The sequence below is a fragment of the Numida meleagris genome, chromosome 1 (assembly GCF_002078875.1).
Source record: "Numida meleagris isolate 19003 breed g44 Domestic line chromosome 1, NumMel1.0, whole genome shotgun sequence".
Taxonomy (NCBI): Eukaryota; Metazoa; Chordata; class Aves; order Galliformes; family Numididae; genus Numida; species Numida meleagris.
Genome location: NC_034409.1, coordinates 70934236 through 70948364, shown reverse-complemented (window position 1 = coordinate 70948364; position 14129 = coordinate 70934236). Strand labels below are relative to the sequence as shown.

The following is a 14129-nucleotide window of genomic DNA, read 5'->3' as shown; positions in this document are numbered from 1 at the left end:
AATAACCTTTTAAATTATTGTTTCTGCTGGTATCGATAAATTCATACAAAGTGCTTAAAGGTCAGGCATTGCCAGAAAAATGTCTTTTCAGCTTGTTAATTAAAGGTTTATAAGAATGTGCACCAGCTTGCTCTTTGGACAAATTGGAAAAAGGAAAGGAGAGAAAAAGAAGCCCTACATGGGTGGAAATTAAGGTGTGGAATTAGTGAGTGATGAGTGTTTGATCCTTCAGGCTCAGCATGGCAAGCCTGGACAGTTTTTGAATGAAAATGGTTGTCACTGCCCTAAAAGTTAGGGGAGTCAAATGTGGCCCTGCATCAACAAATGAGATGTCAATAATCAACAGTGTGGATGAGATACTGGAAATACAAAGTCTGGCTTGCATTTCCACCTGTGCAACAGTTTACCCCTTACTATGTTATTTTGCCTCTAAATGTCAATTTTTTTCATCACTGAAATGGAGACAGTAATACTGAGCATCCTGAGATAAAAGGTGAGATGTGTTACAGGAATGGTTCAGAGTTTTCTGTTGCTGAATTCTGCTTGTACAACAGCTTGACCTATTTATTGTCCATGCTGAGAAGGAATAACAAACTAATGCAAACAGTGAATATTAAAATAGATTCTTAAATAGACTCCTGTCTGAACATACTATAGTGCTACTATTAGTGTGAGATCAAAATTTTGAATTTTCCCTCAGCCATGTGATTTATGCACTGACATTGCTTGAATATTGAATAACAGATCCTTACCATAAAAATGTTTGTAAACAGTAGGCTGCATCTTTGTCACTGAAAATTTCATAACCCGAGAATGCTGTAATTTGTTCTTGCTCTCTTGAGATGGCTGCAGAACCCCTACTTCAGGAAAATAAATCTGAAGAATTTTTTCAGGGCACAGGTGACAGAACTGATGATAGTTCATTCCTCTGATACCCACAGACAATACATCCTGCCTTTGTTTTCAGGTGAAGCCAAGAGAACAGTGTAGTGCAGTTTTATGGCATTTTTTGTTTCTTCTCATTCACATTCACAGCTCCAGCACTGTGTGTTTTTAGACATAACAGAACTGACGCAGCAATGCACCTAGAGGCTGAGATGAGCTTCTTTCTCTGAGGATAGAGGCATTCTATTGCAGACAGATTTTTTTTCTCCTCCTGTGATTGATATTTGAAGTAGTACGAAAAAGGAGATTTGTTACTCACTTGAAGTTTTTGTGCATCCTACCAGTTGATAACCACATCTTATCTAATTTCTGAGTAATTTGATTCTTATCTTTATAGTCAATTCCCAATTTCATTCAGTGTCAGCACTTCTGGTTTTGATACATGGTATTCTGTTGGACAGTTTGAAAATCCTTGCAAATCCAGTCATATCTGTAGGAATATGAGTATCTGAATATGAGTTTTCAAGGCCTGTAGTAGCATGTATAGAAATGTTGAGAACTGCAGCTGCACTTTAAGCATGACCTTCCTGAAGGAAGAACTTCTTGTTATAGTTTGCAGTAGAGGGTTATGAGCAGCCCAAGAGAAGTTGTGATGTTTGCAGGGAAAACTTGGACTCACTGCATTACCAAAGAAATCTCATTTTATTCATTAACAGTGTTGGGATAGAGGGAAAATGTACATCATATTGTGCGATAAACTTTCAGATTATCTAGTTTGAGGTTGGAAATTCCTTTTTGTTATTCATCTTAAAAAGCAAGACAACTGGGCTGTATGTAATGTAGCTCATGGTAATATAAAGCAGGGAGTAGCACTACATCTACTAAGTGGCCATACAGCAGGTACTTTCTCAAGTTCTCCTTCCCTCCAGGAATTCCTCATGTCATCCTTCTCAGTGTGTAAGACCATCATACAGTAGAGAGTGCAAACAAGTCATTCATGCAGATAGTTTTTTCTATTCTTCCCATTGTTTTTATTCCCCATGTCACTCTATAGGGATAGCTGCAGTGGAAATACCCCCTTCTCTTCCTCAGTCTGCTGACAGTTCTCATGTTGGAAAGTAAAACTTGCTAATTCTTGAGTCTTCAGGTAGAAATGCTGGGTTTTTTCCCTCTTTGGCTCAAGACAAATTTGGGGGTATATTTTTCCATGGATAATCCAGGCAGGGCACAGATAATCTATGAGCACTCAGGAAAAATTATCTTGCGTGCTTATAGCTATACAGTTCTCCTTGGTCATTGACTCTGGCAATTTCTGAACATTCTTGAAGATATAAAACTGCACAACCAAGTATCTCGAAGAAGAGTGGTAGTGTTGAAAATATAAACTCTGTAGGACAGGCTTGTTAAAAATGTTCTGCATGAAAATGTGTGGTATTTTTATCAAACGCTAGTTAAAATGAAGCAGACTATTCTACCACTCTGCTGTTGAAGTCAAAGAACTCATCAACACAGACCTAACACAGTCTCTCTTTGCTTGAACTGACTTCTTTATAGTTTCATTTTTATTGACAAATTTCATTATCAGTTTGGGATAACATTAGCGTATTTTATTTTGCTGGCTGTGATCCAGTATCTTTGTTTTGAGGAGACTTAAATTCAGAGAAATTCACTTGAACTTGTTTTTCTTTTGATATTAGCCATTTCTAGCAACCAAACACATTTTTTCAGAGTTTGTTTTTTTTTTTCTCAGTGTCTAAGTCTCCTGTACTCTTATAATGGTAGTTATCTGCTTGCTTATATTGCCACATCATTCCAGCAGCAATTAAGAAACATTGGATAGAAGTTATAAAAACTTGTCTTAAGAATACTGGCCAGTTAACCAGAATGTGAACTGCATCAGAGGGTGAATGAGTGGAAGAGGGTGAAGGGGAAAAGTCAGAGAGATTCTTTAGACCTAGGGCTCACTCTTAAATTTGTGAGTTATCAGTCCTTTTTGTTGGAGAAAATAAGTACAAGTTATTTACAACATCTCAGATCCAGATTTCAGGAGCATCTGTGGGTGAGTCTTGAAAAAGTTGTACCATTCAGAGTATCTGAAATAGAGCTCATACTTCTATCTGTATCATTATGGATGGATGAAACATCAGCAAAGGAGTGAGGCTGAACAGTCACTGAGATTTTTTAGTGGGAGAGGGGGAATTTATGTGTATTTGATGGTATTACAAAAACATATTTTACTTATTTTGTTGGTGTCTTTCTGTATTCATAAGCGATAAAGACATTACTGGGCTAACAGGCTCTCTGCTTACAAAGTAAACTTTATGAGAACAACAACAATGTATTTCCTCATTGAAGGAGCTACATCAGATCTCTTAAATAAGTTTTGAATAAAATTGTTATTCGAGAGAAGTGTGAATAAAGGTGGATGGTAGTAGCTTCTGTGTTGGCTCAAATGGATGCTGTCCCAGCTGAATGTTATGTTACAGTGCATTAAAGCAGATTTATAAGTAGCTTTCCATTTTAATAATTCAGTATTTACTATTTACTACAACACAGTGAACTTTTCTTATGACCCTGGCAACCATGCATTGCATCATCTTTCTACTGCACATTTTGAAGTCTCGTGGTGGTGCATTTCACCTTCCTTCAGATCTTTTGAAAACAGGCCTAGACAGCCTTCAGCTTTGGCCATGTGGTTGTTTGCCCTGTGTAGCAAAAAAAACCCAAAAACCCACAATAACAAGATACATTCTTTGCACTCATAGTTAGGAGATGCTCTGACAAGGCGTTGGCTTTATTGAACAGTTCTTTGAAGGGAGTTAAAGAGAAGGAAAAGTGACTCTTTACTCCAGGTGGACTGGGAAGGGAACCTCTGGGTAGGGCAGAGCCTGGGGAAGCTATGTCTGTATTTTAAACCTTGTTCTACTGTTGTTTTGGTTTTGGTTTTTTTTTCAACAGTCTTTGGGAACTATCACTGCAGTGCCCATTAAGGTTCCTCAGGTCAGCTCCTTGCAGAGGTTGGCAGGACAAGGACCAGCAGTGCTACCTCAGGTAAGAAATAGAGTTCCATGTGTTGTTTTATATGTATTCAGCTGTATTCCTGTCTGGTGCCAAGGCCTGTGTAGGTCTGCAGACTCATATGACTGAACAAAGACTAAGTTAATAGATCCTGTATGTTACTGCGCAACTCACCTTCAGTGAGTTGAAAAGCAGAGCTATGATTTTCTCCAATTTGTGAAGAAAAGAAATATCAAATATATTTTGGGAGTATACTGTTAGCACAATGAAAAGTCATTAGAAAAAAAAGACAACTCAGATTTATTGTGGAAGAACAAAATACATATGGCAAACTGTAAATTTATGCTTTATAAAATGAATCACAAATCATAGATGCAAAAATCTGCAAATCTATAATTAAAAAGGGAGGTGGAAGTGTTAACCTTTCTGTTCAAGATTTAGACTCAAACATTCTTTTACTAACTTATTTTATCTCTGTTTATCCCAGTAAAGTGTTTTGTCTCAACTAATCCAGATGCCAGAATGAGTGTCTGTGTAGGGGCGAAAGTATTAGGCCATTTATGCTCACAGATGACTGAGACCTGAATTTTCTTTTCTGAATATCCAGCATAGTTTTGCTAATCATACACTTTTTTCCCCATTTCAGCCCTTCTTCTCAAAAACATTAGAAGTCATTTTCAACATGTGTTTTACTGCAGTGTTATGGTTATCCTTTCAGAGTCATGATTATTAAGTGCGGATGTATTTCTCCTTGTGTAGCCCTCGGAGGTCTATTTTTCATATCTGAACATTTTTCTAACATTAAAATCAATTTTAGGTCTTCCTATTGTTTCTTTATTATTATTTTTTTCTAATATTTTCTTAGTGGCAGAATCTAGTAGCAGATCTATGAACTAAATCTGCCTGGAGGAAGGAGTATTTGTATTTCCAAGATAAAGTTCTTAAATTCTCTCTTTAAATTACATTTTGTAGAAACAAAGCTCTGAACATAAAGTGAAGGTCATAGTTTTCTTATCAAGTTCAAGACTTTGCTTTTCAGCTGTTCTTATGGCATAATGACACATTGATTCTTTGCTATTTTGGGGTGTCAAAGATGAGCAGATTGTTCCTGGAAATAGATGAAGTTCAAGAGCAGCAGAAAGACCTGTAACAGGGACTTAAATTATTGTTAAGGTTATGTTTTAGCAGTGATGATGGCATTGGAAATGCTGCACTTAGAGAAGCATCAATGTTCTTATACTTGTGTTAAGTAGAAAAATTTTCCTTCAGTGTTAGATTCAATTTTGAAGAGTTGAAAAAAGTGGAATAACGCATTTTCTTTCTATCTTACTCTTGAGCTCATGGCAATATTTGTATTTGCATTTCTCTTTTCATTTGTGTTCTAGCACAGTCTTTAATTTCAGGCCTGTTTATTCAATTTTACTTAGTATTAATGAAATATTAATACTTCTGCAGCAGCCCTGGGCCATAGTTTACTAAATTTTCTATTTCATATTGATAACATTGGAAATAACCACACAGCGATCTCCCTTCTATCAGAACTAAAACTAAAGTATGCAGCAACATGTAAGACCTCATTATCAGGAGTACTTTTGTTCTATGTGTTTTCTGAGTTTTCGCAGGCCTAGATCTCCTTCTTCAGCAATAGCCTCCCCCACTTACAAGCTGTCTCTTCTGCAGCTCATCCTGGTCTATATGTTCGTCTCTTGTTCAAAGCCTACAGAGAAGTTTAAAATTTCCATACCATTTTCTGGTAGAACTCCCCCACCCACCAAAACTTTCTGTTTGATGTTTAAAACAGAGCAAGTTTTCATTTTGAAATTATTTTGGAAATGAAGGGATGTTTAGTATCTTCCAGGAGGAGCTGTAAAACATGCTGAACTGAGTCCTGTCACAATCCATGTCCTCTTGGCTATTATGCATCAGTCTTGGTTACAGGGCAGGCTGACTACTAACCTCATTTTGTCCCTCCTGGGTGACCTGCACGGCTCCTGCACCTTGCTCTGAGTTAGTGGTTCAATGCTACCATTCCAGGGCTGATTTTCTGAGAGGCAGCTTTGTCACTGTCGCCCAAACATATTAACAAGCAGGGATCTCAGCATCTGCTAAAACCTTACTCCAGTGCCCTCGTAGTAGCAAATTAAAGGGACAGCTTTTTCAAAACAGGCCAGAATTCGTTACTCCTCTAGAGTATAGCCTATCACACAAAAGATTGAAGCAGTACAATGTCCATATCAATGCACATTATCTGAGGCTGAACATTGTTCAGCATCCTAACCTTCCCCAACCTCCACCTGTGCAACGTCTGGCTTTACTAGTGGGTAATGAAGAGTCCTAAAAGCAATGAAGTCATGGCAGCAAAGCATTCAGTAAGCCCACCAGCATGAATACGTGCTTACTCAAGCTGCTAAGGTTAGCTGCTATTTGTGTTAGTGTTGCATCATGTATGGGGACAATCTCTTGAGCTGGCTTAATCATGTCTATATGTGCCTCTCCATCTATGATGAAGGCTTGGATATGTCCCTTTGTATTTATATTTTGATGTCTTCATTGTTCCTCATCAAGGCTCTTGATTTACCTCTATGCAGTCAACCAGAAAATCACCACTCAAGTAAACTGAGGCACTTAACTATACTTTAGTGAAACAATACATACAGCTTTCTCATTTTCCGCATTTGTATGGATACTTGTAATTTATTTTGATCATTTGAATGAGTTTATGATATGACCCCCTGGGAGCTCTTCCATATGGGGAATGAAGATTCAAAATCTGCATATTCACAAATGGTAGAAAAATCCCATCACTTTGTGCAGTACTGCTATTAAAGAGAGAACAAACAAACATTAATTACAAGTTCATTGCACAATACAAACAGTGTTTCTTTAGGCATTCATTATTTGCCAAAACAAGATTCTTTGGCAGACTTCTTTTTCTATTTTTTTTCCAGAATATGTGGTTATTTTTTTTTTCATCAAATAAATAAAATTTATGCTATGAGTTGTGATGTTTGGGATTTTAATTCCATAGAATAATTGAATACCTCAGTTTGAAAGGGATTCACAGAGGACCATCAAGGCCAACTCATGATTCCATACAGTACCACTCAAAACCAAACCCTATGTCTGAGAGTATTGTCCAAATGCTCCTTGAACTCTGGCAGCCTGGGTCCATGCCCACTGCCCTGGGCAGCCTGTTCCAGGGCCTGACCACCCTGGTTCAGAACCTTTCCCTAACCCTCACCTGTCCCTCCCCTGTCACAGCTCCATGCCATTCCCTTGGGCCCTGTCGCTGTCCCCAGAGAGCAGAGCTCAGCGCTGCCCCTCCACTCCCTCTGAGGAGCTGCAGCAGCCATGAGCTTCCCCTCAGCTCCTCTGCTCTGGGCTGAACAGACTAAGGGACCTCAGCTGATTTTCACACATCTTCCTCTTGAGACTCTTCACCATCTTCACAGCCCTCCTTTGGATGCTCTCTAATAGTTTTGTGTCCTTATATTGTGATGCCCAAACCTGCACACAGGACACGAAATGAGGCCACAAAAGCACAGAGCGGAGCAAAACAACCCAGATCAACTTTTTCATTTTACATTGGCCTTTGAAGCTTCCAGTTGAGTCAGATATTTTTAAACTGCAGACTCTCTACTTCATTCTCAGAAGCAAGTTGTGGAGATCTTTTACTGAAACGCACAGGTGATACATTCTTATTCTCAAGCTGTTCCTCTGCTCGATGGCACTCATTAACTGTAAGGAGGGGCAGTCCCATGACAGGCTGGGTCTCCAGTTTCCAGCTGTGCTGCAGAAAATCTGTTTGGTTTGAACCTTTTTTACATAGAAATGTCAGTCACAGTGTAGCCACCTGAAGACACGTGAAAAATCTTAGTTTCAGTTCTTCCAGCGGAGCATTTTAAATGAAGCAATGAAGGTATTAAAATAAACCTCCCATTTTGTTGTCAGTAATTTGGGCCCAATCCAATTCTTGTTGAAATTAATGGAGAGGCTGTGATGATTTGAAGAGCAGTTAAATCAGATTATAATGCTATTTCCCTGACCTATTTTTCCACTCTCGGTTGAAGGCAGGGCTTGAGATTGCTTTGCTCATGGCATTCCCGACTACAGTAGTGCAGAGCTGTGTGGCAGAAGCTCATGGTGGAAATATCACGTAGATTAATGGCGAACAGAAAGAAGAACTGTTTTACATAAAATGTGTGTGTTTTTCAATAGACTTTAGCCAATTCTGCTGTCAAGTGCTGCTTATTTTTTCTCTTCTGGAGTGATTTTAATGTGTGTCATTCAGTAGGATCTGCATTCAGTCACTAGACTGCAGACTGGTTTGGGGCAGGAATGGCTTTGTTACCATATGTTTTTTAATCACAGGTACAGCATGAGCCCAACCAGAGTCTGTGGTCTCTACATGTTCCCATAACCTAAATGTACATTTGCATTTATAACACTTTTTGTCATAGTTATCATCAGCACAGTTCCACTGACAGCTGCTCCTTCTCTTCACACGTGTACCCAAACCATCTCCTGGCTTCCTTGGTGACAATACTTGTGGAAAATTTCTTAAAAGGAAAATAAACCTCCTAGCCAGCACCTGAGCTGCGCAATGGCAGGAAAATGTTCTAACAGACTGGTCTGTGGCAAAGCATCTCTCTATTGGTATCCTAAGTCTGAAACAATCATTACTTTTGAATGTAATATGCAAAGACTGTGCGTAGGCCTTAAAAAATGGAAAAAATATTATTACTAAATGTGTGTCAGCCTTAGTGAAACTGGGCAAGAAGCTGGCTGATATGCATGTCTGTATCAGACCTTAAACTGAATTGTTCAAGAGAGACAAAAGTGCTTTATTGTTTGTTTGAGTATTGAGCAATTGAACTGGGGGAAGTCATTACTACAATGTCAGAGGAGAAAAGGACTATAATCCCTTAAGGGATGTCGTGCACCTTTCTGCTATATAACCCTCTGCACTTCAAAGGGGATGTGTTGGAATGCTAGTGGAGAAGAAGGCATAATCTAATTCAAGGTACCTTAATCAGCATGGTCTATAACCTAGAAAAGAGTTTTCCTATAGTATTTAATATTCATTGACTGTATGCATGCAGAAAACGTAGAAACAAAATTGCTTTTTCAAGGGAAAGGTTTGCATAGGTCTGGCTGCAAAATGTAGGCCTTAAAAATGCAGTTGTTAATCTGTTTTATTCTATATAAGCTTTTATACTGTGCTTGTCACTGTATTTGGAACGCCTTCCAGTAATGTATTAAGCAGAAAGATTAACATCTGTTGTAAGATATTTCTTCTCTCATGCTTTCCCTTTGGGAAGAAGTATATGCAGCTGAGTGTTCTGGTTAGTCTTTCTATTTATCAGTTTGCTTATTTTTAATAGGCATGTAACTATTAATTACATGCCTCTGTATATTTCTGTCAAAGGAGGGTAACAGAAAATATTTATTGTCAAAAGTGATGAAGTTTGTGTTCTAAACTCTTAGAGAGGAAGTTTGAGTCCTCTCCCTGTGTAAACATCAGTCTGGCTATAGAGACTCCCTGCACCACGGATGCAATGGCCTTCTTCGCCTTTCATACTGAGAGTTTACCTGGGAAGCTTGGAAGTTAGGATCGGATAGGATGGGATGGTATAGAATAGAATAGAGCAGAATAGAATAGAATAGAATAGAATAGAATAGAATAGAATAGAATAGAATAGAATAGAATAGAATAGAATAGAATAGAATAGAATAGAATAGAATAGAATAGAATAGAATAGGATAATAACAGAACAAAATGGAACAGAATGGAACAGTTTGAAGGGACCTTCAAAGATCATTGAGTCCGACTGCCTGACCACTTTGGGACTAGCCAAAAGTTAAAGCACATTATTGAGGTCATTGTCCAAACACCCCTTGAACACTGACAGGCATGGGCACCAGCCAAATCTATAGGAAGCCTGCTCCAGTGTTTGTTCATCCACATTATGAAAACATGGTAATTTCCGGAACACTTGTGGGAATCTTGGTGACTTGCTTGTGGATAGGTTTGATAGGCACCCTGTGCTGCTGATAGAATCATGGGTTTGCTGAAGCATAAAGAGTGCTTCACACTAGGTATTTTACATTGCTCTAGTGCAGCCAAGATGGAAGAAGATATGAATAAGGTGCTATGATTACAACCATTCCTTGTAGGTGAGAGCACGCTGGCAGTTGGCACTGGCAAGAAATCCAGTCTTTTGGAAAAATATGAGTACGTACATGTAGCAAAGGGGACTGCACCCAGATACAAACTTCCCAAAATACCTCCATTTTCTCTATCTGATTTTTTGTTCGTTATGAGAGAGCTGATCCGTGGTGGTGGTGAAGGAGAACTGGATGTTACTTGTTCTTGACTTGTTCAGAGCTAACCAGTGTCATGAGCATTTTGAAAAAAAAATCTGGAAATACTAATTTCCATGATAATCTGCAAGTAAGAACCAAAAGTATCCATACAACCGTCAGAAAAGATTAAAGCAACTCTAACATTAGACATTGTACCTTTTCCACAGGTAAAGTCTCATGTTTCTCCAGATAAAGTTTTTTGTTTTTGACAAGTCATGGCTGGTCAAATTATTATAATGTGCCATTACTGTCTAGAATCACAAAAAGATTTTAACATGATGGTCATCATGAAACTGTGACATCTTCATCTTTAAGGTGACGCTAGAATGTCATTTAGGGAAACCCAGCTGTGTGGGATGGTCCAGAGCCCACCTATAAATGTGTAAGGATAGGAAGAAAGTGGACAGATGTTCACTGGGTTGTGCCTAAAGGCTTCATGGACACTTTGTATTTAAATTGAATCAAGTTAATCACAGATGAGTATCTGAGAGAGAAGCAAGCTGGCCTGTAATACTGAAGAGAGTAGAAATAGAAGTGAGTTATTGACTGGTGTGTTTAATCACAGTCTAGCTTTTATATTTCTATTGTAATCCTAAACAATAAGGATTAAATTCTTTTCTCAGAGGCACACAGATAACTGTATATTCAAGGACAGGATCACCGTGTAGAAGGAAAAAGCAGAAATCCTTGTCAACTTCAACCCATGCTTGTTATTTCTTTGAATAATATTGATTTTAATTTGCTGGTTTAGTGGTAGTTTTCCCCTTTGTAAGTGGAAAAGAGCTACTTTATGAATCATCAGCTCAATAGCTCCGATGCCAAACTAGAAAATACAGTCAGTATAATTGAGGGGAAAATGTACGTTTCATTAGCAAAAGTCAGTCAAGTTCCTGTGAAAATACAGTCTGTGTTCAAAATACTGATAATGTTTTTAATAAAGAACTCCCACCTGACTGCCTTCCACCAACATGCACAGAAAGCAGAGATTGCAGATTCCAGCACAAACAACACTCTCAGCAAAACTTCCCTTTCTGTAGTATCAAGCAAGGCTGAAGGAGAAAAAAAATGACATGAAATATTTTTGTTAACCTAAAAATTGTGCAGGGGATGTGTTACCTGGGTGTCCTCTTGTCACTGAAGTTTTCTATCCATGACTAGCAAGTTGAAATACCAAAAAACAGTAGGTGTTTGGTCCAGAGGAAAATATCCAATGTAGAGCATGTGATTTAAAAAAAATATCAAAATATAACAGAGTGATTCTTGGATTTTTCATTTGCATGGCATGTAGAATGAGAGACTAGGTTTCATTCTGAGGTGCTAACTGTGGTTCTGGCCATAATGAATTGCTGTTGATCTCAGTGAAGAAAAAGATTTCTTCCCTGGTTCAGCCTTTCCAGAGCAGCAAGGATTGGAAATGTGGGCTGCAGAACTTGCTTGAGTTTCACCCTTCATTTCATATCATTCTTCTCATTATGTCAGGGACAGAGGAAGACACTAAGGAGATACTGATATTTTGTGGGGGTGGGGTTCACTGAACTGAATCATCTTCCACAGCATTTCCTCATGGTGCACACTGAAGAGAAACTTCTTTTTTTGTGAAGCTCCAAAAATGGGAAGGAATAAAAGTCTGTGTGGATTCGCAGTCACTTGTGATTTTAAATCTTGCCACCGTGGCAAGAAAATAAACTGTGTTTATTTTGACTGTGATCAGACCAATCTGAAGACAACAGAAGCTAATCGGGAAAGATACTAAAAATCAATAAAAGTAGAAATGCTTTTATTTGGGTATGCTGGATGTTTGGGTGAGTCACTGCTGTAAAGTTATGAAGAACCTGTTCTTCTGCCCAATTTTTATTGATTTAAAAAAAAGATGGACAAAGTCAGTCCTCAGCTGGCAAAAATAGATAGAGCTTTACTGAAGTCACTGTGCATCATCTGTTCGTTCTGGTGAAGGTTATAATTACCCCATATTGCAATCATTTTATCAGCCATAGCTAATGTTTTCTGTGTGATCCTCTAAAGCTTTTCAAGAATGAAAGCTCTGTCTGCTGCTCCCAACACTTTGCCTCTGTGACATATGAATTGTGCCAAATACATTTTGAATTTTTGTTTTTAAGCTCCGAGTACAAGGGTGAAGTGAAAATAAAGTGTGAATAATGGTCTTTCTCTCAAAGGCAATGTGATATTGCGTTGAGCTGAAAAATTTGCTCTCATACATATCGGCCCTGCCAGTATGAAGGGCTGATTGATGCTGAGCACGATCCAGCTTATATCTAGTACTGGGAAGGGGGAGGGCTTTTCAGTGCTGCTGACAAAGCTATAACAAGATCCAGGACTGGAGGCTGAACTTAGGCAAATTCAACCTTGTAATAAAATGCCAGTTGCAAGCATAATAAAATATTAAAAGTTTATTGGGATGACGATCAATTCATCATTAAGAAGTCCTTCATATTTTCTGTTAAAATCAGATTTCAGTTTCTGGGATAAATTCTATGGCCATTTTGTGTCTTGTAGGATCATGATGATCCCTTTTTGGTTTTGTAATTGAAGTTCTCCTGTTATCTTTCCTCTCTCTCTGGGCCATAAGGAGAATGTATTTGCCAGAATTCTCAGAGCACCTGCAGATCTGCACAGAGATAACAATTCTCATTAAGTCCTGTCCTTTAGGACGACATATCATTGCCCACAGAGATGGGAGGAGTTGTGTTTTCATTTTCATCTCCCCCATACTTGCTTGGGTTGGATCTTGAGGACGTGTTTTGTAAGGGTTTTTCTTTTTTTACCTTTTTCTTTACTACAGCACAGGAGTGGTTTACCTGATAGGATATAGATCAGCCACGATCACAGTTGATTTTATCAGTGGTGGCACATATCAGACTCTGCCACTGCAGCTGCTCAGCCATTCGTGCATCTCTGTGGTATGCAACAATTTCTGCTCTCGAGAGCTGGAATGGTGTTTCAGTGTAATGGGAACCTTTATGCTTCGTATAGGGGCATCTGGATGGAGTTTAATGATATGGGATGTACAAGAAGTCATGTTAGTCACAAGAGCTGATTCCATTCTGGTCTTAAACTCTTTAAAATACATGAAATTAGAGGTTGCTGAACCAAAGAGCACTCTGCACCTCTCACTGGATCAGGCTCCCTGTTATTTGCCTGTCTGAAAAGCAGACAGCCACCTTGTGAATTCTCAGGTCTGGGAATATCTTTCCTTGCAGGTTACTTGGGAAATACCTTGGGTGTCTGAACATTGCCACCTAAACTAAAATGTTTTTGTTACTGTGGTTACTGAGCAAACTTGAGAACAACATGGCATTGTGAAATCACTGTATTCAAGAAGTTCTCCCTCTACTACATTTATAGCCATGGTAGTATCACATTCTGTTTTGACAGCTGTCAGAAGTTAAATGAAAGATATTTGAGGAGAGGAGGGTTGAGCTACAAGAGAAACAGTTGCAGTTTTCTCTTTGTGACACACATACTGTCTGTTACTCTTCCTTTTCACTTCTCCTCTTCCAAACTTAGGTACCTTTTATTTGCTGTGACTTGTAGTGGGGGCTGGTGCCATCCAACCTGTTCTACTTGCAGTGGAAGAGGTTTTTTATTACCTTGCCTGTAAAATACAGTCCATACTCTGCTCCTACTTTTACTCCAGTTCCTTGGCGACTGTCAGCTGCCAAACTTCTCCTGATGCCACCATCTCCTTTCCAGCTCCCAGATTTAGGCTACAGCTTTGCAGTGCAGGGAACGAATTTGTTAGCCCTTTCTTTCTCTCTCTCTTTCTCTCTTTCTCTCTCTCTCTTTCTTTCTTTCTCTCTTTCTCTCTTTCTCTTTCTTTCTTTCTCTCTTTCTCTCTTTCT

General features: G+C 38.7%; 1 protein-coding gene across 1 annotated transcript in view; it reads left to right on the top strand.

The window, feature by feature from the left end:
* The window catches only part of PHF21B (PHD finger protein 21B), a 65341-nt gene that overhangs the window by 18159 nt on the left and 33053 nt on the right, over positions 1-14129 (top strand). The window contains exon 2 of the mRNA XM_021392942.1: positions 3844-3936. Within this exon, the coding sequence (XP_021248617.1) occupies positions 3844-3936 (93 nt within the window). The remainder of the gene's footprint in view (positions 1-3843; positions 3937-14129) is intronic.